This window comes from Symphalangus syndactylus, chromosome 16, assembly GCF_028878055.3.
Source record: "Symphalangus syndactylus isolate Jambi chromosome 16, NHGRI_mSymSyn1-v2.1_pri, whole genome shotgun sequence".
Classification (NCBI taxonomy): Eukaryota; Metazoa; Chordata; class Mammalia; order Primates; family Hylobatidae; genus Symphalangus; species Symphalangus syndactylus.
This window is the reverse complement of record NC_072438.2, coordinates 30,152,004-30,179,419: the sequence shown is the minus strand read 5'-3', so window position 1 is coordinate 30,179,419 and position 27,416 is coordinate 30,152,004. Positions and strand designations below refer to the sequence as shown.

General features: G+C 37.6%; 1 protein-coding gene across 2 annotated transcripts in view; it reads left to right on the top strand.

Moving 5' to 3' along the window:
* ADGRA3 (adhesion G protein-coupled receptor A3) overlaps positions 1-26,260 on the top strand; it is a 130,610-nt gene extending 104,350 nt beyond the window's left edge. The window contains exons 14-19 of one of the 2 annotated variants that reach the window (XM_055246080.1): positions 203-411; positions 11,058-11,182; positions 12,289-12,412; positions 21,099-21,244; positions 24,453-24,548; positions 24,689-26,260. In XM_055246080.1, the coding sequence (XP_055102055.1) occupies positions 203-411; positions 11,058-11,182; positions 12,289-12,412; positions 21,099-21,244; positions 24,453-24,548; positions 24,689-25,931 (1,943 nt within the window). In that variant the 3' untranslated portion in view covers positions 25,932-26,260. The remainder of the gene's footprint in view (positions 1-202; positions 412-11,057; positions 11,183-12,288; positions 12,413-21,098; positions 21,245-24,452; positions 24,549-24,688) is intronic. The other variant, XM_055246081.2, reaches the window with a different exon arrangement.
* Positions 26,261-27,416: the final 1,156 nt, after the last annotated feature.

The following is a 27,416-nucleotide window of genomic DNA, read 5'->3' as shown; positions in this document are numbered from 1 at the left end:
GTGGCATATGTTATCCTGTAGTCAGTGGACAATAAGGCCTTGCAGTTGACTGTTCCTAAAAATGCTTATTTTAGTGTTTTCTCGTTTTAATGAGTCACTAGCGAAAAAAGATCTTGCAGAGTACCCATTACTGTAGAAGTTGACATTTATAATTGTTTATGAAGTTTGTTTCAGAAATATTTTTATTTCCCATTTTCTCCAGATGGTGTGAATGTAGATACCCACCACATCCCTGTTAATGTGACACTGCGTCGAATTGCACATGGAGCAGATGCTGTTGCAGCCCGGTGGGATTTCGATTTGCTGAACGGACAAGGAGGCTGGAAGTCAGATGGGTGCCATATACTCTATTCAGATGAAAATATCACTACGATTCAGTGCTACTCCCTTAGTAACTATGCAGTTTTAATGGTATGGCAGTTGTTAACTTTATGCATAAACACTATTCTAAATTTTTGCTATGCATAATTAAGCTCAAATGAAGTGTTTTTTACTTTTAACATAATTTGCTCCCTTTGATTATATGCGATGATATGTGTTCTAATTTTAATTTTAAAGGGAAATTAAGTTACTACCAAGTGAAATGTATGGGATTGAGTTTGGTATATAGGAATTTTAAATCAACTTTATAAGTCAGTCAGTTCAGTTAGTCTTTGACCTTAAAACTTGGAGAGACTGTTGATACAGTCAGATTCCCTCTGCCCAGAAAGAGTGATTTCATTTGCCAAAGGATACACGGTGAGTAGTCAAAGAACATTTTCCTACTTGCAATCTAGCGCTGTTTCCCACGACTAGACTCTATTTGAATTTAGAATTAATCATGATAATTTCATTTTTGTCATTGCAAGTGACAGTATTGACACAAAGAATGTCTTTTCAGTTTTAATGACAGTCTGGTGTTGTTTTCTGTTATTTGCCATTGTTAACACTTATTACAGGTTGAGTCTTATCTCTTATCTGAAATGCCTGGGACTAAAAATGTTTTGGATTTTGGATTTTTTCGGATTTTGGAATATTTGCATTATACTTACCAGTTCATCCTTCCTAATCCAAAAATCTGAAATCCTCCAAGGAGCATTTTCTTTGAAAAGTTTTAGATTTTGGAGCATTTTGGATTTAGGGTTCTTTGGTTAGGGATACTCAACCTGTAATTTTTTGGGGGTAAAATAACAGTTATTAATGTACAGGAGCAAGTGTTTTTATTAATGAGGTCTTTAAATGAATCTGAATCCTGAGCAGATAATTAGGAAATAAACCATGCTAGTTCTTATTTTATGTTGTAATTATTGTAAGTACTGACATCATGGAGTATATTTAGAGTATAGTGGAAGGAATTACTGATGAGTGTGAAAGACATTTCCCAGAAATGGTTTGAGGTTACTCTGGGTGTGAGGAACTTCTGTGTTATTTCTGATTCCAGCTGTAAATCTGTTTTCTAGAAAATGTTTTATCAAAGTGCTAAATACCTTGAAACATGATATATTTTACATTTCATGAATTTTTCTTTTCTTAAAAAAATAGCATTTAGCGCTAGAAATGATCTTGAAGTAAGCCTGAATTATAAATAATTTTCTTTGACTCTTGTGTTTTTTTTTTTTTTTTTTTCAATTCAACTTATACCTTACCTGGTACACAGGTCAAGCAAGCAGAAAGGTGAATAGATTATTTATCAGAGTAAAGGGATTATCTTTTCAGTGACATAATTGAGCATTTTATGCAAGTGCAAGCAACATATTTAAACATGTATGTTTATAGACTCGGCTATATTTGTATAGGCCCTTTATTCAATTGGGATTAACTTTAGTGTTGACAGTTTATCGTTCTGATTCTCTTTGTAAATGGAAGATGTCTTGATTTCTGTAACCATGAGTCTGGTTTCTGTAAGTTCACATTTTATTACTGTGTAGTCACCTTTTATTTATTTTTTATTTTTTTGAGACAAAGTCTCACTCCGGTTGCGGTTGCCCAGGCTGGAGTGCAGTGGTGCAGTCTCGCCTCACTGCAGCCTCTACCTCCCAGGCTCAGGTGATTCTCTTACCTCAGCCTCCTGAGTAGCTGGGATTACAGGCATGCACCACCATACCCGGCTAATTTTTGTATTTTTAGTAGAGACAGGGTTTCGCCCTGTTGCCCAGGCTGGTCTTGATCTCCTGGACTCAAGTGATCCGCCTGCCTCAAGCTCGGAAAGTGCTGGGATTATAGGCATGAGCCACTGCCACCTTTTAAATTAAAGCATGAAGCGTTAAAGTATGTGGCATTTTCTCTTCCATTTTGAAAGTGTTTTCTCATTTAGATTTTGAGTATAAAATAAACTGTGATGTACTGATGAGAAATAATATTCAACATTGTCAGAAATTTATGTAATAGTTAACAAGAAAAAATTGAGCAAAATAAATGAAACACAAAACATACACAAAAATGCATTTTATAAGCCTTCGCTGTGATATTGTACCATGTGAAACTTTTAGTTTTATTTAATCTAATACCAGTTTAAAGCATCCATTTGTGAACTTCCTAGCTGTTCTTCAAAACTATTAAATTAGTACAATCCTTTTCTGGAAGGAATAAGCTATTCTTTTATCTTTCAGACTTTTAATCTCTTAAAAAGTGTAATACACAATTCTTTAAAGCTAAAATACAGTAGTACTAAGATTTTTTTTCTATTTATTTTCAAAGACTTTTTCCTTTTCTTAAATGTAATTCTGCCATCTAGAGGCAGCAAAGAGAAATGTATTTGAAATTGTTGACAAAATTAAAGTTACTGCATGGGAGTTAGTTGCTAATTAAACATAAAGAAAAAGTTAATGAAATTATACCCACTTTTAGGTAGTTAAAGTTATGTTTAGGATTGAAGAAATTGTTTTTAAAAAATTAGAAAGCAGTATCTTTTTTCCTTATATTAAGCTTTTAAAAATTGATAAAATCCTATTTTTCTTGAATACGATCTTAATATATCATTTTATATAGTAAGTCTAAATTCCTGTCTTGGGATATAGTCCATAAAACTTTCCTTTATCTGATTTTAAGAGTTTTGAATTTTTAAAAAATGCGACATAAAGAATATACTTATTCATAAGTCTGAGTATACATCCTGCTATACCAATTATTTACTAAGGTCTCACTGGGAGCCAGAAAAAAAAAATAAGAAGAAATTAGGTTTGCTTGAATGATATGATCTGAAATAGCCAGGTGGGGCAGGAAGATACACAGGAGATGGTGTCTGTAGGAAAAAACAAAGAAAGAAAACTGAATAGAAAGTAGTGTTATGATTAGGTTCAAACTATGTAGTACTTAATACTTTAATCACTAGTGGTGAAGCTAAGCTAATTTATATACATTGATTCCTCTTTTGTTATTGTGTTCACCTAAAAATATGAAACTAGAGAGCATTCATTAATTTTCTTTTTCTAGTGATTCTTTTACATTTGTTTATATAAAACATGCTGAATACCATCTTAATATGTCATTTTACAGATTAAAATGGTATTCAAAGCAACTTTGATATCATTTACTCTATAATTGAACATAAATGCTAGTGATGTTTTTGTTTAAATAATTTTAAAATAAGTACTATACTCACATGGATGTAATGTTTTATTTATTTCTACACACTAACATACAGTGAAAGCTGGAAGTCCTACCCATCTCTCGCATCACACTGATAAGTAACTACTATTTGTTTCTCGCATATTGTTGAGACCCTCGTGTTTATGGAAACAAAATGAATATATGTTCCTATTTTTTTGCATTTTTGCACAAAGGTTGCATGCTGTACATACTGTTCTAAACTATGCTTTTTTCTATAGAGCAACATATCTTAACTATGATGGTGATGATGTGTCTTAAAGAAGAGGATGGTGATGATGGTAGTGATGGCCAATCTTTATTAAGTACTTATGTGTCAGCCACTCCTCTGATGTCTTTATATACATTCAGTTACTCAGCTCTTATAACAGCCTCATGAGATACAGTACTGTCATCACCCCCACTGTACAGATGTGGATACTGAGGCAGAGGTTAAATGCCATGCTCACAAAGCTAGTGCTGGTATTGGGATTTGAATTCACAGTCTCATTTTGGAATCTGTGTTAATAATCCCTCAGCTAAGTCTTCTTTCTGAAATCCTCTCAAATCAATATACGAGTTTCCTCATTCTTTCTTTTTTTCTTTTGAGACGGAGTCTCGCTCTGTCGCCCAGGCTGGAGTGCGGTGGCGCAATCTCGGCTCACTGCAAGCTCCGCCTCCCGGGTTCACGCCATTCTCCTGCCTCAGCCTCTCCGAGTAGCTGGGACTACAGGCGCCCGCCACCACGCCCGGCTATTTTTTTTTTTTGTATTTTTAGTAGAGACGGGGTTTCACCGTGGTCTCAATCTCCTGACCTTGTGATCCGCCCTCCTCGGCCTCCCAAAGTGCTGGGATTACAAGCGTGAGCCACCGCGCCCGGCCCCTCATTCTTTCTTATCTCTGATTATTGTGTTTCTACCATAATTTATTTAGATATTTCTCTATTGTGTTTGTTTCTAGTGGTTTGTACAGTGTCATTTTGCACATTTAGTTGAGCATCTGTGAGACAAATTCTCCAAAGTGGAATTGATAATCAAAGGGACCAACTGGTTTTCCTTTTTCATTAAACTGAGGTATTGAGCAAAGTGTACAAATATTGATTATATTTTTACAAAAGAATATATAAGAACAAGATTTGTACTAGAGTGCTGGACAGTGCTCCTGTGTTTCTCTCTAGTCAGTTCCTGCCACCATCTCCAGGTACCACCCTTTTGATGTCTCTCACCATAGATAAGTTTGGCCTGTTTTTAGACTTTAGTTGTGTAGTATGTACACTTGTGTCTGGTTTCTCTCCTGTCATTACATGGATGGAATTTATCTTCATTTTTGCATTTAGCAGCAGTTTATTCTTTTCCATTGCAGTGTAGTAGTCCATTGTATCAATATGCCAAAGTTTGTTCATTTTATCGTTGATAGCCATTTCTGTTTCTAGGTTTTGGGTGTCAAGAAAAAGCTGCTGTGAGTACTCATGTATATGTTTTATGATGGACATGTACGCTCAGAAGTGAAATTGCTAGGTTGTAGGCTTTCTATGTGTTTAGCTTTAAGTAGCTAAAGCCATGCAGTTGACCAAAATGGTTATATTGGTTTACGGTCTCAACAGTAATGAGAGTTCAGGTGCTCTACATTTTTGCCATGCTTGGAATTGTCAAATCTTCAGTTTTAGTCTTCTGGTGGTGGTATTGTGATGCATCATTCTAGTTTTAATTTGCATTTCTGTGGCGACTATTGATGTTGAGCACTTCTTTAGCTTTTTATTGGCAGTGTGGGTTATCCCCCTTTCCTGACGTTCCTGCTTAAGTCTTGCCTATTTTTAATTTTGTTGTCTTTCATTTTCGTAATTATTTGTAGGACTTCTTAATCTGGGTTCTGAATGTGAGCCCCCTGTTGGATTTATGTGTTGCATACATCTTCTCCCAGTTCATGCCTTTTTTTTCCCTCAATATTGTCTTTTTGTGAAGAGAGTTTCTTAATTTTTCTGAGGTACAATTTCTTAGTTGTTGTTGTTGTTTTAGTTAATGCTATTTAAGAAATCTTTTTCTACCCCCAAATTAGGAAGATCTTTTTTGTGTTCTTCAAGAAGCTTTAATGTGCTTTACCTTTTATATTTAGTTCTGTAACTTGACTGGAATTGATTTTTTGTTGATGATGTGAGGTAGGGGGAATAAAATCTTTAAATTTGCATTCTTTGTTCTTTAGTGGGGAAAAAGCAACATAGAAGTAAGTCATAGTCCTCTTTTTAAATTTTTGTTTGTTTTTTTACATTTCTGATTTCAGATCTATTTTAAAATTTTAATGGTAAACTCTTATTATAATTCTTTATACCCTGACACACAGGATGCCCTGATATATTTTCTTTGGATTCCTTTCCATTGTTCAGATCCTGGTGAATTTAGACAATTGCTTATTTTAATTATTCTTATTGATACAGTGATAATTATGGAAAACTTCCACTGATTTTATATTCAGTAATTCTGAGGCCTGAAGTAACACTTGTAAATATATGAATCTCTGACAAGTGAACAGTTTTAAAAACTCTTTTTCCATTGATTTAGTAATGATCATCTTTGTGATTTTTTAACACACATTTGATGTTTAATTTCTCTGTATTAGTTCAGCTAACTTCTGTGGAGAACTTTGTTTTTCATTTCCTGGCTTCGTTATTAAAGTTTGTACTGAGTAGAAGAGTAACTAAGATTACTATTTAGTGATGGACTGTGGTCATGTGGTTGCCGGAGGACAGAGTCATTTTCTATTTTATTTATTACTGTGTTGCAAATGTGAGCAACAGTTTTACTTTTTCTACTCAAAGGTGTCTCATACTACGATTTTTATATAGTGTGTTTAGTAATGTTTTCATTATCATAAAGCCTATATTTATTTACTACCATAATTGAAAATAATTTGATTCAGGTTTCTGCTTTCTCTCTCTCATTGTAGAGCTTTAACTTGTTTACTATCGTGGTATTCTAAAATTCTCGTTTGCCGTAAATATTTTGATATTCTTTTTCTTTTTGAGGTGGAGTCTTGCTCTGTCGCCCAGGCTGGAGGGCAGTGGCTTGATCTCGGCTCACTGCAAGCTCTGCCTCCCAGGTTCACGCCATTCTTCTGCCTCAGCCTCCCACGTAGCTGGTACTACAGGGGCCCGCCACCACGCCCGGCTAATTTTTTGTATTTTTAGTAGAGACGGGGTTTCACAGTGTTAGCTGGGATGGTCTCGATCTCCTGACCTTGTGATCCGCCTGCCTCACCCTCCCAAAGTGCTGGGATTACAGGTGTGAGCCACCGCGCCCAGCCTTATATTATTTTGTATTGCCCAGTCTAGCCAGATTTTTTTAAAGGTGGGAAAGCTAATAATGGCTTTTAATTTTTTTTTTTTAAAGATGGGAAAGCTAATAATGGCTTTTAATTTTTTTAGTAGTTCTGTTTTACATGGTTAATACTACCTGCATAACAGCTTTGATTTGCCTCTTGGCCCCCAAAGTCTACAATATTTACTATCTGGCCCTTTATACTGTACTTTTCGCTAGGTTCATTTTTCAGCAGGAGACCTCTTTGCATGTGGGCAGGTCAAAAATGCTCTTGTGGGATTAATAACAGAATAATAAGGAACTGGAACTGAAACAACTCAACATAAAAAAAATTTTGATTTAAGAAATGGGCAAACGATCAGACTAGATATTCTGAAGAGAAAACATACAAATGACCAACAGGTGTATGAAAAAATCTCACCATCACTAGTCATCAGGAAAATACAAATCAAAACCACAATAAGATACCTTACCCCAGTTAAGTGGTTTGTATCTAAAAGACAAAAAATAACAGAATGTGGAGAAGAGAACTCTTATACATTGTTGGTGGGAATGTAAATTAGTACAACAATTATAGAAAGTAGTTTGTAAGTTTCTTAAAAAACTAAAAATAGAGCTACCGTATGACCCAGCAATCTCACTGCTGAGTATATATTCAAAAGAAAGGAAATCAGTATATTGAAGAGATACCTGCGCTCGCATTTACTGCAGCACTATTCACGATAGCCAAGATATACAATCAACGTAAGTGTCCATCAGTCCATCAACAGACGAATGGGTAAAGAAAATACGGTATATATACACCAAGGAGTACTATTCAGTCATAAAAAAAGAATGAAATCTTGTCATTCGCAGCAACATGGATGAGCCTGGAAGTTGTTTTGTTAAGTGAAATAAGCCAGGTACAGAATGACAAATAGTGCATGTTTTCACCCATATGTGGGAGCTGAAGAAGTTGATCTCATGGAGGTAGAAAGGAGAATGGAAAATACCAGAGTCTGGGAAGGGAAGGGTCTAGGAAGAGGGCGTGAAGTAAGGTTAGTTAATGAGTACAACCAAGTACAGATAGAAGGTGTTTGATAGCATGGCAGGGTGACTGTAGTTATCAATAATCTATTGCATATTTATTGCATATTTCATATTTCCCAATTTGATTTGGTCATTACACATTATATGTATGGATCAAAATATTACATGTATGCCATAAATGTATACAATTATTTTGTGTCAATAAAAACATGTTGAGAAAAAATTGCCCCTGTGGAAGCAGTGCCTCGTGTGACCAGTGACAGAGGTACTCATGCCTTCATTCAGTCATTGTTGCCCTCTGTTTCAACATCTAGTTTCTCTGTGTCACATTTGTTTGACTTTTGAAAAAGAGCAATTTTTTTTAAATTTTATTTTTAAATTTTTTTAGAAACAGGGTCTCGCTCTGTCGCCCAGGCTGGAGTGCAGTGGCGCAATCTCAGCTCAATGCAGCTTCAAACTCCCTGGCTCAAGTGATCTTCCCACTTCAGCCTCCCAAGTAGCTGGGGTTACAGGCACGCCCCATTAATGTTTTTATTTTTATTTTTTGCAGAAATGGGATCTCACTATGTTGATCAGGCTGGTTTCAAGCTCCTGGCCTCAAGCAATCCTCCTCCCTTGGGCCTCCCAAAACTCTGAAATTCTAGGCATGAGTCACTGTGCCTGGCCAAAAATAACTGATTTCTTTTAAACTTGAATGCCATAAAGAGTATATTTTGAGAACTAAATTGGCTTTTAGTCGAATGTTTTATTCGATGATATCCAGCTCCCCATGTTGTTACTCTCTGCCAAGGGCTATGGAAGGCACTTTTACTGCCTTTCTTCTACCCCTTCTCCAACCCCCCGAAGATGATTAGAGGAGTCTCCATTATATAGTGAGGTAACTGCCCCAAGTCTTATAGCTGGTAAGTGGCAACGTGTTATTGAACATTTCCTGCAGTAATCTAAAGCGGGCACTGCACAAAAGGAGTTGAGAAGCTAAACTAGATATTGAAAGTTTATCCTCAGTTATTAGTTCTGTACTGGAATAGAAGCTTTTCATTGAAATTTGAGGAAAATATATCTCTTCTCACTAGCATCTAACTGGTTTTCATTATCCCAACATTTCTTTGAATTTCTCTGCTAATATTCTGGACTTTTAACAGAGTGCAACTATTTTGAGGCCATGTATTACAGGCTAGTGTTATGGGCATCTCACAAAGGCAAATTGCTCAGAATTGGTCCTGACAGGCTTTTCTCTGGTCTTTTCCCTTTTGTGTATTTAATTTACAGACTGCAGGGCCTCCAAAGGTTGAAACTGTTTTCTGTCTATCCCTGTATATCCATTAGTTGGCACTATGCCTGGCCATGGCGTGCACTCAATATTTGTCAAGTAAATGGGTGAATTGTAAGTTAGAGGCTCATCATAGTATAGTTTAGTAGTCTAGCTGGAGTTCAGTTTCCTGTGTTCTCATCTGTGCTTCCCACTTGCTGTGGTTTTGGTCATTAACTGTTCAGCATTTGATAAGGTGAGGGGTTTGTTAGGCATCCTGATACCATATTTTTAGATCTGTAATTGTAGATTGTGAACTTCTGATTCTTCCCTGGAAAAATTTGCCCCTTCCCTTGCTACTCTATTGAGGTCATCTTCCATTTCCTTGTCTGGTTGTCACTTATTCTCTTCCTTTTTTTTTTTTTTTTTAAATCTACCTTTTCTTGTTTCAGATATTTTATTAGTAAGAGCTTCCTAATTGGAGGTATATCCATTGTGGGCTCCTTCCCTTATTCAGTAGTCACCTTTTAGCTTTAAGAGTCAGTGCGGACAGAGAATTTAGTGAAGGGATCTGGTAAACCTACAGCTTTGACTCTTACAACCCCGGTTATCTGACATGATGGCCAGGGTGGAGGTGTCTTTCCAACTTGCTTTGGTCTTTTATAAAGAGAGTAGCATTAAGATGCCCATTGTTTTCATTTCAGAGAGGCAGTGTCTGCATTGTGTTTGGGAGCAGGGACTTGGCAGCCAAGCTCCTTTGAATCTAATCCTTAAGGCACATAACTTTTCTGTGCCTCAGTTTTTTAACATATAAAATGGGGCTAATAACATACTTACCTCATACAGTTATGGTGCTGGACACAGGCAGTGCCTAGATTGTTCACAATCAATGCCTGCTAATGTCTATAAGTGACATGCTGTTATTGCTTATTTATTTTTTTAAATAATTTTTCCTTTGAGGAAGGGTCTCACTATGTGTCCCAGGCTGGAGTGCAGTGGTGCTGTCTTGGCTAACTGCAGCCTTGACCTCCTGGGCTCAAGTGATCCTCCCACCTCAGCCTACCAAGTAGCTGGAACTACAGGCGCACGCCACCAGGCCTGGCTAATTTTTAAAAATATATCTTTTGTAGAAATGCGATCTCCCTGTGTTGCCCAGGGTGGTCTCGAACTCCTGAGCTCAAGCCTTCCGCTTACCTTAACCTCCTAAAGTGCTGGGATTACAGGTGCGAGCCACTGTGCTCAGCCATTTATTGATTTTTGAGCCTTACAGGGCTCTTCCTCTTTGTTGCCATAATTGTGCTTGACTTACCTTCATCAAACATTGTCATGATCTGATTGCACATGGGTCTCCCCTGTGATTTTCACCTCTTCAGGGACAGAAGCCATGTCTTATCATTGTGTCTCCAATATCCTATGCAGTGTTTGGTCCGTTTGTATTTGAGGAACTTGAAGTTGAACTTGACTACGGATAGTTAGAGAGGTGTCTTTGGGCTTTGTAGCCTCAGAGATACTGCTCTCATTGTGTCTGATCAGCTAGTGAATATGCAGAGTGATAACTGGGCTTAAAGGGCATTGAAAAGGATGAAGTCTGGTTATGCTTTCTGAATTGCCTAAATGTAGAGGGCTGATTTCTCTTTTACCCTCGTGGCAGAGTCAACATTTCAATTTATAAAATAGATGGTCCAGTGTAAAATGAGGGTATGCCATAAGCAATTAACACAGTAGAAGTTAGGAAAGAAAAGTAACTTGTTAGGAAAATAGCATGAAACATTAGTCTGAATAAAATAAAGAGACATAAGGGCCAGAGTTTTTGTTTATTGATGTGTTTTCATCACTCAAAAAAATCTCAGTAGTTAAATGTGGGGAGAAGTGCTGCTAGAATGAATCTTTCTTTTTGCCCTCAGGATTTGACAGGATCTGAACTATACACCCAGGCAGCCAGCCTCCTGCATCCTGTGGTTTATACTACCGCTATCATTCTCCTCTTATGTCTCTTAGCCGTCATTGTGAGTTACATATACCATCACAGGTAAGAAATACATCTCGACAGAATAGATCTGCGGACTTTGATTTGAAGGACTTTATTTCACATTTAATTAGGATAAAATTGAGTTTGTTATCATCCTATATTTCCAAAGTAAGGATGATTACTTTAGAATATATACATACCTTCTTCATTTCATGCTATTAGAGACATAAATAATTAGTATTTGAGATGATAAATTCAGTTTTTACAGCATCCAGTCAGTTTGCTGGGTTTGTATCTAGAAAAGAATATGGGAAATATGTATTGGAGACTGTGGGGCGGGTCACAGGCGCAATAGGATGTAAAGAGAGGCAGAAGTTTCTTACCTGCAGAGGTACCTAAAGGGGTATCTCTAGGTATCAGGCTGTATTATTACTCTTATTTTATGACTTTTTGTCTATTATGATAGATGGCATTTTTAAGAAAATTTGTGGCATTTAAGCATGGGATATGTTTTTTGTTAATTGGAGGCAAAGCTATAGAAACTTTTATTTTCTGGTAGGAAATAATGAACTAAAAGGATTCGCTAAGCAGAAATTCACTTTACAAAACGTTTTGCTAGAATATATTTTCCTGTTTAAGCTAGACATATATGACATTTCTTGACATTTAGTTAAGAAAAGGAGATTTTGATATATATAAAAAAAGAAAGACTTCAACATTTTATTATGAAAGTCCAGGAAGAAATGCACTGAGTGTTTAGACCTGTGCCAGTGGGTCAAAAAAAGGCCCATTGGCATGTTGCAGAAATCTCTAGGTGGCCAAGCAGGTAATCCAGTCATCTTAAGATGTTGTAGTAACAAAAGCCCATGTATTTCCTTGTGGAGAATTTCTTTAGCATTTAGTGGGTGCAGTGGTTCCATAAATGGCTTTTTGTTATTAAGTGCATAAAGTTAAATGTTAAACTAGATCGAGTTAAATGATTTCTCAGATCTGTGCGTGTGTGTACGCGTGTGTGTCTGGTAGTATATGTTTGTTAAATAAAATGTTTAAATATCAAATATTTAACTTTTGCCTTTGAAGTTGGAATTAACTTAAGATGAACATCATAGTCTTCTCCTTCATATGTACTAGCCTGAATATTAATATTTTCTCTCTTTTTTAAACAGTTTGATTAGAATCAGCCTCAAGAGTTGGCACATGCTTGTGAACTTGTGCTTTCATATTTTCCTAACCTGTGTGGTCTTTGTGGGAGGAATAACCCAGACCAGGAATGCCAGCGTCTGCCAAGCAGTAAGTCAGAGTGAAAAACCGAAATGGAAAAAATTACTGGTATTGGAAAATAATTTCATTAACTACAAAAAGAAAAAATCATTCTTTAACACCTTTTCTTGAACTGATTAAAGTTAAATTTAATGTCTGTCACTTAAACAGTCTGCCAGTTTACTTCCTGTTTTAAATTACCATTTTGCAACCGAATATATAACTTAAACAGCTCATCCGTTTATCATTGGGAATTTAGTGTTACACGTTTATGGCTATTATTACAATGCCTATTATTTATTTTTAAAATGTATGAAATTCTGACTTTGGCTGAAAGAGAAGTGACATTTTCTGGTAGTAGAATTTTAAAAATTATTTTATGTGTTGATGAAAACAAAAATTAGAAAAAGTTAATCATAAAGATATAAAAATGACATTAGGTTAGATAAATATGAAGAATTAAAAAATATCTTACTCTTAGTTTCTAATAAATTATTACATATGTAGTCTTAGTGAACAGTTTTCTTGCAGCATAAATATAAAAATGGAAATTCTTCAATCTATGAATAGAAAATATGTATAATTTTATTTCTGTGTTTGTATATTGTTTTTCACATGTGTGATGGCAAGAAGTATAATGTAGTAATTGAAAGTTCAGGCTGCCTGGATTTGGATTTCAGTTTACCATTTATCGGCTGTGTTTCTATGGGCAATCTGTTTAACCATTTTTTTTCTTTTGTTTGCCTTTAAAACTGTAATTAAAAAAATATATAACATGTGATCTCTGTAAACAAATTGTTCACTGTACAGTACAGTATTGTCACCCGTAAGCACAACATTGTGCAGCAGATACCTAGAACTTTTCATCTAGTATGATTGAAACTCGGTATGCATTGAACAATGACCCCTTTTTTCTTCTCCCCCAATCTTATGGCAGTCACCATTTTCTTCTTGGCTTCTATAAGTTTGACTACTTCAGATACCTCATATAAGTGGAGTCATGCATTATTTGTCCTTCATTGACTTATTTCATTTAGCATAATGTTTCAAGGTTCATCTGTGTTGGTGAATATGATTTTCCTCTTTTTTATGGCTGATTAATATTCCATTGTATGTAGAGACCACATTTTCTTTATTTGTTGTTGATGGACATACAAGTTGTTTCTCTTGGCTATTGTGAGTAATGCTTCAGGGAACACAAGAGTGCAGGTATCTCTTTGAGATTTTGATTTTAATGTGTAATCCTTCTGTGTCTCAGTTTTCTCACCTATAAATTGGGAATGATAATCGAGTTGTTGGATGATGTGATTATATTAAAAAACTGAAGTAATTTACACAAATTATTAGAATTAATAGGAACGTTTAGCAGAGAGCAACTGCTAGTATGCAGGAATACAACTATGAGAAAACATAATGAGAAGGTGGCATTTACATAGTGTCAAAGACTATCAAGTATCTAGAAATAATGAAAAATGTTCACGATTTATGGGTAAAATTAAAATATGTATTAAAGAAGACCTAAATAAATGGAAAGATATAATAGTTCAAAGGATAGGAAGACTTAATATTAGCCAGATGGCAATTCCTTTTAAGATTAATCTGTAGAATTTTTTATGAAACTCAATAATATGATTTTTAAATTTATGTGAAAATAAAAGACCAAAGAAAGAGAAGACACTAATAAAAAAGAGGAGCAGAGCCAGAAGACTGTCTTCTAGTCATCAGGGTTTATGAGGCTATGGAAATGAAACCAATGTGGTATTAGCAGTAGGCAGAGATAAATTGGCCAATGGGATAGAATAGAGAGTCTAGAGGCAGACCCACGGGAACTTTGGCATACAACAGAGGGGATGTGCCTTGTCAGCTGGGGAAGAGAGACCACCATTCAGTAAATGGAGTTGGAGAAAATCCATTTGGAAAAAGATTAAACTGGGTTTATACCTCATGCCACATAAAAAAAAGTCAACTCTAGGTGGTTTAAAGACTTACATATCCAAACCAAAATCTTAAAACCCTTTAAAAAAAAGTTGGAGACCTTAAGATAAAGAAGTCCAATAAGACAGTGAAAGGCATCCACTAGAAAAAAAGTAATTTTGACTAAAAATAAGAACTTGTGTTTATCAAGAGCCCTTAAAGAAGCTGAAAAGATAAGTTACAAATTGGAGGAGTCTGTTTACAATCCATACAACTAACAGCATTCGAGTAAAAAATATATCAGTAACCATAATCAATGAGAACATCACAAGTCAAAAGAAAAAGCAGGAGAATGGATGAGCATGTCGTAGAAGAGCGAACACACAGGTTCAGCACATGTGTGCAGAAATGTTCAACAGCGTGGGGGTCATGGAGATGCCAATGAAGACGATTAGTTACCATTTTTGTGCCTTTTCCATCAGCAAAAGTTAAGCCTGACAATGCCAAGTCTTGATGAACATGTGGACCCAAAGGATCCTTTTACGTATTTGGTAGGAATGTAAGTAGACGTCCCCTGGGAGGCATTGCCTTCTATAGTTACGTGTTCACGTAACCTGGAACCCAGCAGCCCCACTCCTGTACTCAGAGTAACCTTGCCTGTGTGCACATGAATATGAGCATGGATATGAATATTCATTGCAGCACTATACACAGTATCAAAAACCTGGAAGCAACCCAAATGTCCAACAGAGAGAGAGAGTGAACAAACAAACCCTGTAGTATTATACAAGAGTCAGAACCAATGAATTATAGCAATGCAGAATAGCACAAATTAGTTTTAAGTGAAAAGTTGAAAAGTCCTATAAATTAACATTCACCTTTTGTTTTTTTTTTTTATAAAGGTAAAAATCAGTAAAACTGCCCACTTTAATAAAAAAATAGGTGCAATAAAACTATAAAAGAGAAAGCAAGGGAGTGATGAACAGAGGATGCAGGGTGATGGTACGGAGGATATAATAGGGTGATAGTTACCTGTGATGAGGGGGTCATATGATTAGATAACAGCTTGTGTCTTACTGGTAGATTCTTATGTACTTATCATACTGTTAATAATAGCTAACTAAATAAAGGCAGGTTGTACTGGGCCCACTCATTAGACTGTGTCATGATGCTGTGGCTTATGATTAATCCAATATCATATACCTGAGATCCAATTTAAAATGTGTGTGTGTAACAATTGTTGAGAGGATTAAATGACTCAAGCATCTCAAGAGTGCCAGTCATATACTGTTTAATAAATGTTACCTGTTACCACTATTATATTAGTATTATTGATGAAATTACCTCTCATCTGTGTGGTATATTTTTGTTTTAGGCTGTTACTACACATCTGTAAACAAACTGCCTACAAGAAGTCAGATGATGGGTCTCAGATCAACTACATCCATGTGTAGAAGATAGCTCCTCTGTGTTCTCAGTCTTTCTCCCTTTCTTCATGTGGCTGACTCCCACTTATCTTGCAGGTCTTATTTTATCGTTACTGTTTCAGAGATTCTGTTCCTGTATCCCCCAGTGTTATTCTGTGGACCTGTATTATTCTGTTTTCATGCTGCTAATAAAAACATACCCGAGACTGGGTAATTTATAAAGGAAAGAGGTTTAATTGATCCACAGTTCCACATGGCTGGGGAGACCTCACAGTCATGGTAGAAGGCAAAGGAAGAGCAAAGTCATGTCTTTTGTGGCAGCAGGCAAGAGAGAGCATGTGCCCTTTATAAAACCATCAGATCTCGTGAAAGTTATTCACTATTGCAAGAACAGCTCAGGAGAGACCCACCCTCATGATTCAGTTACCTCCCACCAGGTCCCTCCCACGACAGATGAGAATTATGGGAGCTACAATTCAAGATTTGGGTGGGGACACAACTAAACCGTATCAGGTCCCTACTAAAATTTCATGCTGCCCATGAAACTTTATGATTTACTATTTAACTATCTCTGAACTCTAAGCTCTCCATGGACTCCAAGCTCTACAAGCATAAGAATTATTGTAGTTGAACTTTGGGAGGCTGAGGCAGGCGGATCATGAGGTCAAGAGATCGAGACCATTCTGGCCAACATGGTGAAACCCCATCTCCGCTAAAAGTACAAAAATTAGCTGGGCGTGGTGGCGCTCGCCTGTAGTCCCAGCTACTCGGGAGGCTGAGGCAGAATTGCTTGAACCTGGGAGGCAGAGGTTGCAGTGAGCCGAGATTGCGCCACTGCACTCCTGCCTGGTGACAGAGCAAGACTCTGTCTCAAAAAAAAAAAAAAAAAAAAAAAAAAAAAAAAAAAAAAAAAAAAAGAATTAACAGTAGTTGATTCACTAGTGCTTATTCAGGGACCAGCACAAATCCTGACCCATAGTAGGTGCTGAGCAAATGTTTACTGGGTGATGAACAAAAAGAAGCCTCTGTCTGCGCATTAGAATGCATTCAAATCTGGAGCCATTTTGACTCTATTAGAAGAGTACTCAGCACACATTGGCAATAAAGGTCTTCATTGTATCTAAAAGTATTCATTGATTTCTTGAAGCAGACACATAAATGTATTTCACTAAGGAAATGAATGGAAAGAGGCCATTGTAAAGATGACTGCCTTTCATTGTCCTAAGTGGAATTTTCTACCATTCCTAAATAGAAAAAGAGAGGAATTGCAATGAGTTTTTAGGGCTTCAAGAACAAATGCCATTAAAGGTTTACAAAAGAAAAGGGAAAGGCAAGTCTAGACGTTTCACTGTCGTTCTCTTCTATGTTTATAATGTGTTTCCCTTTGATGAAAGACATAGCATCATTGTTATATTTCTGACTCCGACATTCCTTGCTTCACTTTGTCACTGTAATACTCAATTCAGGTAATCACCGGCCGAGAGCAGAGTGGTAGAATGCAAAAAGGACTAGCCTAGGATTCCGGGTCCTAGTAGCTAGGTTCTAATTTTGTGTCTGCCAGAACAGCTTATGTGAGGCTAGTTAAGTTAAATGACTGTTAAGGTTCTTCCCTCTGAAAACCTGAGCCCTCATGTGTACATGTTTTTATATGCAGTTTGTCTTTATTATCTCCCGTTGTGAGCTTACATATTTTATGAACAGTATGAATGGGTCGTAATGTAGTTTCTTCCCACACAGTGATTGGTTGAGGTTATTAAAGGTGCTACCAGCCAGGTACTTCTCACTCTGGTTTTTAAATTCATTTCAGGTAGGACCTTAGGTGCTTTCTACAGCCTTTAACTCTCTTTTGCTAAAGGTGCTGAAGGAGAACTAAGAAGTTGAGTGATGAAGTGCAAGGCCATTGACTCAAGTCTGGAAGGGATCTGTGTTCTGGTTCATGATACACTGCCAAATAATTGGTCGTTAATTTTTTGGTCCTTGGTTTTCTTAGCTATGCCGTAAAAGGATTCAGCTGGATCTTACCTAAGATACCTTGTTGCTCCACCACTGCATGATTGAATTTATTAAATAGAGTGCCAGCCGCCCTTGTTAGGTGGCCTTGAGAGCTGTTATTTAGAGGATTGCTGCAATGGCACAAGAGATGTATTTGGAAAAATCTAATCAGTGAATATTAAGACCATTCTACTTGTCAACTACTGTGCATGTTTTATGTCTTAACTTTCATATTAACCCTAGGAGGTAGTTTTTCCTTGTGTATTTTATAACTATATAAACTGAATCATAGACAACTGAACTAACTTTCCCTAAGTCACTAGGGCCATTAGGTGGCAGAGGCATGATTCAAATGCTAGTCCGTTTGATTCCGAGTGCCTCTCAGCCCCCATCGCTCTGCTTTAGTACTTAGTAGTGGGCAGCGTAGGAGAGTAGAAAGGGCAAGGGCTTTGGAACCATCTGACTTCAGTTTGAATCACAGCCGTGCTACTGACTGTGTAATCTCTAGTGGATGACTTCTCAGTCTTAGTCTCTGTTTTCGTATCTCAAGGTTAACACTGACCTAATGGTGACAATAAAAGGATAAAGTGAAATCACATGCAAGAATATGTTTTTGGATACATAACAGGCATTTATTAATGGAAGCTGTTAACATTTTAATTGTTTACATATTCATCATCTATATGCTTGTATTCATCATACAGTGTATTTTTTGGCACAATTGTTATGCATGATGCACTGCTGTAGGCGTATTGGTGGTTAAATGAACTCCAGTATGTGAGAGTTTACAGTTAGATAACAAATACATAGAGTGGAACTTTTTAGGATAATTATTTTATACCCATTTTACAACTTTGGAAATTAGTGTCCCGAGGTAAGGTGGCTTTCTTGAGTAATAATCTACTGCATTTAACATTAGTTAATAATAGTAATTATTTAACATGCCTTATGAATTAGATTACTTCTAGACAATTTACAGAATTGTCATGTACATCTCTGATTTATTTGGAAGAAAATGTGATAGCAAGGTTGTATTTCATGTAGACGAAGTGTCAGATGGAGAATACAATAGGAAGTACTACATTCCAAAAGATTAAAAAAATCCTTCCTACTAGATTTTAATCACTCATTTTTTCTGAAACTTGTAGAATATTTAGTGATTTGCTTTCCTGACTGTGTTAGCAGATGTTATCATACCCCTAAAATTCCACTATTGGTAATAATCAGGCTTCAGTATCTTTAAGAGTAAACCTCCTCTGGAAATTTAGAATTGCCATAGAAAACACTTCAGTGCCTAAAGATGTGTTTTGTTCCCTGTAGAAAATTCTTTGTTTGACACCTCCTATGTGGAAGTTACTTTTAACCTATATTTTTACTTTTGTATTTTACAGCCCTACCTCATTCTTTTGACCTTTGTGTCACAGACACCTCCAGCAATAGTAGAGTTGACCATTTTGAGTCAGCATCTGATTTGTTTTGAATTTATTGGTTTCTATGCATCAAATTCATTTATACTATTTTTACTTACAGTATTTGGTGTGACATTAGATAGCTCAAAGGGTTATTTTATGCTTTCTGTTCCACTTCTGTCTATAAATTTTGCTTTCACAGTGCAGTCAGCAAAACTAATGGGAACCATGAAGCCACTTTTCTCTTTAAGAAGATCATTTCTGACGTTTGTAGTTGGGCCAAACTTGATCCCCGCTCCCAGCACCTCAGAGCCATTGCAAGGTTTATCTGGAGAGGGGCCACCCTGACTTTCTCCTGCAAAATAAGATTTGGGCTTTCAGGTCACCAAGTGTTTGCTCCTGATTGGTTCTCATTAAAATAAACTCTGGACAGTGGTCCATGTTTTTATTATTGACTTTTGATTTTCTTGAGGTTGGAGAGGCATCCCTTTAGAATGACAAATTTTTTCTTGGAATTTCATTAATAGAATCTTACCTGTAATAATTATATAAAAAAGCAGTGATTAAAAAAAAAGAGCAAGTTACTGGTTAAGAAAGCTGGATTATGTTCTTGATACTCCAGTGACATATGACATTTACTTTTCTTAAACTAAAATTTAAGCCTCTCTCATTTCCTTACATCTTCATCTAGAATTTCATCCTCAACTAGAGTTGCTTCATATACAGGTCATGTGATAAATAGAAACTTAAGTGTATATCATTTGCATATATTGCAGTTATCCTATACTTACTGAGCACCTATTATATCCCATGTATTGTGTCCATTCCATTCCTACGAAACCCCTGGAGGTGGCGATTGATAATTGTCCACTGTTAAATTGAGGAAAGTTAATTTCAGAGAGGTCGCATTATTTCCTCAAAATCACATTCTTAATAAGTAATAATATAGTTATTTCTGCTAATTGCTTGGCACATACTAGGCGATTTGCTAAATGCTTAATGTGGACCATCTTACTTAACCTCACAGTACTTTTATATTATTCTTGGTTCCCAAGTGAGGAAGCCAGCACTTTAGGTCTTATGTGACTTTGCTCAGGTCACCCAGCAGGTAAGAGGTGAATACCAGTTTAAAAATCAAGGAAAATTTCATTTCTGAGTTCACCCTCTTACCCATCAATATATTATTATATTGCTTTGTGACTGCTACAATGTATAAAAGCTCTGAATTATATCTCAGGTCTCTTACTCTGGAACTTATTCTGTGTGTGCTGTGGCCTTCACCCTGTAGTTAACCTGTGCCCTCTATATATTCCTCCTTAAAAAGAATGTTAGAAAATGGACTCTAGGCCAGGCGTGGTGGCTCATGCCTGTAATCCCAGCACTTTTGAAGGCTGAGGCGGATGGATCACATGAGGTCAGGAGTTCGAGACCAGCCTGGCCAGCATGGCAAAACCCTCTTTCTACTAAAAATACAAAAATTAGCCAGGCGTGGTGGCACGTACCTGTAGTCCCAGCTGCTCAGGAGGCTGAGGCAGGAGAATCGCTTGAACCCAGCAGGCAGAGGTTGCAGTGAGCCGAGATCACACTGCAGCACTCTAGCCTGGGTGACAGAGCGAGGCTCTGTCTCAAAAAAAAAAGAAAAGAATAATGTATAATGTCGCATCCATGAAAAACACACTTTTGGTTTAATGTCTGGGAGCCAGTTCTGTCCTGTATTAAGGGTCATCTTTGGTATAAATGGTAGTTTGTGGGCTTCCTAGAGCCAATTATTGGTTTGTGTATTTGAGAAACGTGATTCCCTGTCACGTGTCTATTAGAATGCGGTGTTGCCTTAGCAGGCAACAGAGTTGATTATTAGGATAGGCCTTCCTGCTGCTTTCAAATCAGACTTCTGAAAGTTACTTACCAATTTTGAGATAAGCCTTAGTAGGAACATTTTTTTTTCTTTTATTTATTCTTTGATCTTCCTTGTAGGTTGGGATAATTCTTCACTATTCCACCCTTGCCACAGTACTATGGGTAGGAGTGACGGCTCGAAATATCTACAAACAAGTCACTAAAAAAGCTAAAAGATGCCAGGATCCTGATGAACCACCACCTCCACCAAGACCAATGCTCAGGTATCTCATATCTTTGTTGTATTATCTTAAAGGTTAATTAAGTGTTCTGTTTGCTTTCATTGAAGCATAATCATAAATTATAACAAAATTGCTGAGTGGATTTTGGGAAGTAGAGCAGACTTGTATGCAGGACTGCCTGGTTTTGAAAATGGCTTAGGCATCCTTCCCGCTGCGAGTCCTCAGACAACTTCTGTACCCTCTCTGAGCCTTCCAAGATCATCTCAAAAGTGTGGGGCTGAGTCTCCCATCCTCGAGTTGTGAGGAAGAAATGAGTAAATGGGCAAACCACTTAAGAGGGGATTGGCCATATAATCGGCTCTATGAAACTGTCAGCTGTTTTTATTTCCTTGAGGTCATATGTCATACTCAAGTATGTATCAATTTAATTATTCTGTGCAAAGGACAAAAAGACTTGTATGTCTTTCCTATCCATTATAATATGTAAAAAAATGGCAAATGGATTATCATGCTGGATGAATAAAATCTATCAGTGATGACCAAGCTTGTTGAATGCCTGATATGTCACTGGCCCTGGGCCAGGGATTTGGAGAAGACCCCCTTGCCCTTTGGGAGTTTATAGTCTGCAGGAGGAGACAGGCATGAGCACTGACTGTGCTATGTGAGAAGCATAGTGGAGATAGGGTCTTTGAAAATGTAAAGAAAGAAGCCATTAATTTTGGGGGTGGGGGGTTTAGGAAATGCTGGCCGCTGGCATGAACTTCACTGTGATCAGGACAAAGTGTAAAAGTGAAGAGTGAGCTGAGGCAACCTTGAGGAATGCAGTTTGGCTGGAGCTTCAGATGTTTGGTGTCAAGTAGCAGGAATTCAGGATGAAAGCTGGCTTTGAGGCCCTTGTGGATCCTATTTAAAATGTGGGCAACCACTGAAGATTTTTAACTAAGGGAGTGGCCTGACACGGTGTCATTTTAGAAGGATAGCTAAATCAGAATTCCCAAGAATAAGGAATTCTGCTGAGGTTATTAGGGCAGCCCCCATGAAGACCAGAACAGTGTCAGGGAGAACGGAGAGGAGGACACAAGTTTGAGAGGCTTGAGGCAGTTTCTCTAGGATTGATGTCCAGCTGGATTTAAGAGTTGTGTGAGGGAGAGAAATTTGAAGATGGCTGCAAGTTGTCTATTCTAGCTAGCTAGCTAGCGTGCCTTGACAGAGGGTGTTTCCATCAACTGAGAAATAGGAAAAGCAGAAACGGCAGGTGGACGGGGGTGACGTGGAGAGGGGAAACAGGGTGGCAGGCTCATCAATACTTTCTTGTGGAATGTTTACATTTTTTAGAAGTCCAGGGCTCAGCAGAGAGGACAAGCTAGAGATTGTCTAGGAGGAGCAGGAGACATTTCCTTATGTGGTCACTGAAGCCGTGGTAATGAATAGGATCTCCCAGGGAGAAGTTAGTTAAGAAAAGAATGATACTTGGACCATATTAATGTTTAATAGATGGGCCATGGAAAAAATCACTGGATTTTTGGCTGCAGAAAGAGAACACCCGAGAACATGGAAGATTTGGGGGAGAGTGGTTCCCTGTTTGATAAGGAGCAGAGGGGGTGCTCGGTGGCCCCAGAGTTAGGTTGTAGGATGAGATTTGACACCTCCCTCACTTCTATTAAGAGAAATGAGAGATGATGGTGTTTGGCTCAGAAACTTGGGAATCTTAACCTTAAGCAGCATTTCTTTCCTATAAGGTTCTGAGAAGAAAGATAAAGAGTTAAGGAAAAGGCAGCTGGTGCTTCAAACTCTCTGCAGTCCCCAAATGACACACAAGTATCCTCTTTGCATTAGACAGCTCAAGCTCCGCCCTCTAGCCCTGCTTCCCCCATATCCTTGAGCTTAAGGAAGCCTGAGCAACATTGCTGCCTGCCTGGAGGGTGGGACACGAGATTTGCCCATGAGACTCTTCTGACCCCAGAGAGGACATTTTTAGCATCATGGTGGTGAGTGGGTACAGCCGACAATAAGGTGATAAAGGCAAGGAAGTCGTGGTACCAGTGTTTGCAGAAGGAAGAGAGAAAAGTAGTGGTAGTTCAGTGAAAGTTTTAGAAGATGGGGAAACTTGAATATATATGCTAGAAATAAGAAGCAGTAGAGAAGATTTTAAAGATGCAAAATAGGGTTATTTGATAACAAGAAGACCGGGGGTGGGGGGCGTTGAAAGAAGACAGAGAGGGTGATAGGACCCAAGATTAATTTTGGAAATAATGCTTTCTTTTTAGGTAAGAAGCAGATGTGAATTAGTATAGCAGGAAGAAGGGGAAGGTCACATATTATTGGCATCTCTCTAATCTGTGGAATAGAAGGCAGAGTTATAGTTTTATAGGGTAATTAGTTTTCTTTTCAGCAGTACTAACATCATGTTAAAGGATTTTAGTAACTAGGTACGATGAAGAAATAATATATGGACAAATGTATCACAGATATTGCCTTTATCCATCCAGTGGAAGATTTGGGACTATGTCTCAGGAAGGAGCAAACGCAAAATTAAGATTCTGACTCACCCAGGACGGAAATTTCTTTTCAGAGAGATCAAGGAGCTCAGAGATGACCACAAAGTTTTTCTTTGTAGGACCAGTCACTGCTCTGTTTCAGTCAGTATTTATTGCACCATCATTTCCCTTGCTGTCCCCACCTCTCTTTGGAAAAGGGGTCAGGTAGGGCCTCTGCACTTTGTGAAGCTGCTGGGATCCAGATACCCTTCTTACCTCAATCTCAGTGGACTGGGGATGAGATACACAGCAGTGGGCAGTCCTGGGACATGCAGGCTGAGCTGAACGTTAGTAATTAATATGTCATTACATTTTTTGTGTGAAGTATGGCACTTTTCAGTTCACCAGCTGAATCTAAAGCCAGTTCCCGCTACAAAAAAAAAAAAAAAAAAAAAGTAAGCTGAAGTAAGCTGAAATCCTACCAGCAGGCGCAGAGTGTTACTTTGCCTGTCCACAAGGTGGCAGAAGCTGATCAGCTTTCCTCTATTCGGAAACTTAACTAGACCTTGTGCTTTAAAACAAGAAATCTAAAAAACAAAACAAAAACACATTACTGCTAATAAATCAGCCTCCCGATCTTAACTCAGCTTATTATTGGAATAAAGATAATAATTAATCTTCAGGGAATGACTTTTGAAGTATTGAGATATTATGAGAGATACACGTTAAGAAATGGAATGATGAGTGTTTTTTCCTGTGATTCCTCCTTCTAGATTTTACCTAATTGGTGGTGGTATCCCCATCATTGTTTGTGGCATAACTGCAGCAGCGAACATTAAGAATTATGGCAGTCGGCCAAATGCACCCTAGTGAGTATTTTATATTCTCTGTGTACTTGACCCAGTTGTTTCTCTTTTAAGTATTTTCTAGGCATTACAGGTGATTGCAATTTCTTAAATAATTTGTTGAAACATGTAGCATCGATCTGGTTTACCATTTTCTTTTCCAGTTGCTGGATGGCATGGGAACCCTCCTTGGGAGCCTTCTATGGGCCAGCCAGCTTCATCACTTTTGTAAACTGCATGTACTTTCTGAGCATATTTATTCAGTTGAAAAGACACCCTGAGCGCAAATATGAGCTTAAGGAGCCCACGGAGGAGCAACAGAGATTGGCAGCCAATGAAAATGGCGAAATAAATCATCAGGATTCAATGTCTTTGTCTCTGATTTCTACATCAGCCTTGGAAAATGAGCACACTTTTCATTCTCAGCTTTTGGGGGCCAGCCTTACTTTGCTCTTATATGTTGCATTGTGGATGTTTGGGGCTTTGGCTGTTTCTTTGTATTACCCTTTGGACTTGGTTTTTAGCTTCGTTTTTGGAGCCACATGTTTAAGCTTCAGTGCATTCTTCATGGTCCACCACTGTGTTAATAGGGAGGATGTTAGACTTGCATGGATCATGACTTGCTGCCCAGGACGGAGCTCATATTCAGTGCAAGTCAACGTCCAGCCCCCCAACTCTAGTGGGACAAATGGAGAGGCACCTAAGTGCCCCAATAGCAGTGCGGAGTCTTCATGCACAAACAAAAGTGCTTCAAGCTTCAAAAATTCCTCCCAGGGCTGCAAATTAACAAACTTGCAGGCAGCTGCAGCTCAGTGCCATGCCAATTCTTTACCTTTGAACTCCACCCCTCAGCTTGATAATAGTCTGACAGAACATTCGATGGACAATGATATTAAAATGCACGTGGCGCCTTTAGAAGTTCAGTTTCGAACAAATGTGCATTCAAGCCGCCACCATAAAAACAGAAGTAAAGGACACCGGGCAAGCCGACTCACAGTCCTGAGAGAATATGCCTACGATGTCCCAACGAGCGTGGAAGGAAGTGTGCAGAACGGCTTACCTAAAAGCCGGCTGGGCAATAACGAAGGACACTCAAGGAGCCGAAGAGCTTATTTAGCCTACAGAGAGAGACAGTACAACCCACCCCAGCAAGACAGCAGCGATGCTTGTAGCACACTTCCCAAAAGCAGCAGAAATTTTGAAAAGCCAGTTTCAACCAGTAGTAAAAAAGATGCGTTAAGGAAGCCAGCTGTGGTTGAACTTGAAAATCAGCAGAAATCTTATGGCCTCAACTTGGCCATTCAGAATGGACCAATTAAAAGCAATGGGCAGGAGGGACCCTTGCTCGGTACCGATAGCACTGGCAATGTTAGGACTGGATTATGGAAACATGAAACTACTGTGTAACATTGCTGGGCTTCCTAGGCAGAAATTCATATAAACTGTGATATTCACATTCCTTTAAGCTATGAACATTTAAAAACTGTTTACAGCCACCATAGGGATTCAAAAGAATTTGGAATAAACTTTGAAGTTTTGGATTTTACTTATTCTTATCCCCAAATTGTTACTTTTTTTTAGGATCTGAAATAAAATATTTCTAAAATATTGTTTTAGTTGTCAAAGCACCAACAGTACATTTTGGGATGTGAAATGTAATTTCTTGGAATCTGTAATTTGTACTTAACATTTCAGGCTTGTATTTAATATAATAAATAGGTGTTTGTTATTGTGTCAATCTGTTATTTTTATATTTTACAATACAAGCATTTAGTTCTATTTTAATGAAATAAGTGGTTTGGGGTATTTTAATTAGAGTCACACATAAGTCAGCTATATATATATTACATGGTTAAGTGTATGGATTTTGGCATGTAAATCAAAGTGATTTTTGGGTTGCTGTATTTTATAAGTCTAGTTTTAAATGCTACCAGGTTTTAAAAGATCTCTCAGGATGTTTTTTGAAGATGGAAATGCCTACAAAACTTCCTACATTGCCTTACTTTTGCGTTATTCCTTGGATCCTGTTAATACTATTTTCAACATGGTTGTGGCCTTTTCATTGCCTTATATTCGGGCTTAAGTTTCTTACTCTTTTTGGTGGGGCCAGGTGGGGGTGATTCCTGCACAAAAGTTATTCTTGAATGCAAATGAAGAGCTACCATTTAAGGTTCACATTCTTCAATATTGGCTCTTACGTTGATTTTATTTTGTACTTAAACACATAAAGTTCCTTAGATTCATGCTGAAGTACTGATTAAATCCCATTCCAGAATTCTAAAAACAGCTCTGCTGCAAAAGTTCTCACAGGTCTTTGCTACACTGCAGTCTCACCCATCTCCAGTCTGGAGTCTCGCTGTGGTTCCCAGTTCCCTCGTATGCAAGACAATGTCTGCAAAGTTGACACAACTTTGATCTCTTTTCAGTGGAAGTCTAAAGGTTTGAATCAGATTGGATTCAAAAGTACATATTCAAGAAATGCTAAAAAGAATCAAGCCGTTTAGCTTAATAAACTTCAAATTCTGAGAGATGAACTGCTTATGTACAGAGAACAATTCTCTGAGCCATCCTGAGATTACCCATTCTAGTGTAAATGTTCACTTTTCACTGGGTTACTGCATTAGAAATGTTATTTTGCTTGACAATAATAAAACCGATAGTTCTACTTAAGCCTTTTAGCTTTGAGTTTTAGAGACGTTATTTTATGGTGGGGGAAATAAAGCAGCCAGTGGATAGATTTGGATATAATTCCTGGTTTATGGTCTCCTGGTAAATTGATGTATTATGTTCAAGATGGTGTTTGGAAATGACAAAGATAAGCTAATAAGAAATGGAGTGAATAATTCTTATTTATCACTGATTTTTTGTTTGCTCAGTGTTTAACCTGTTTGA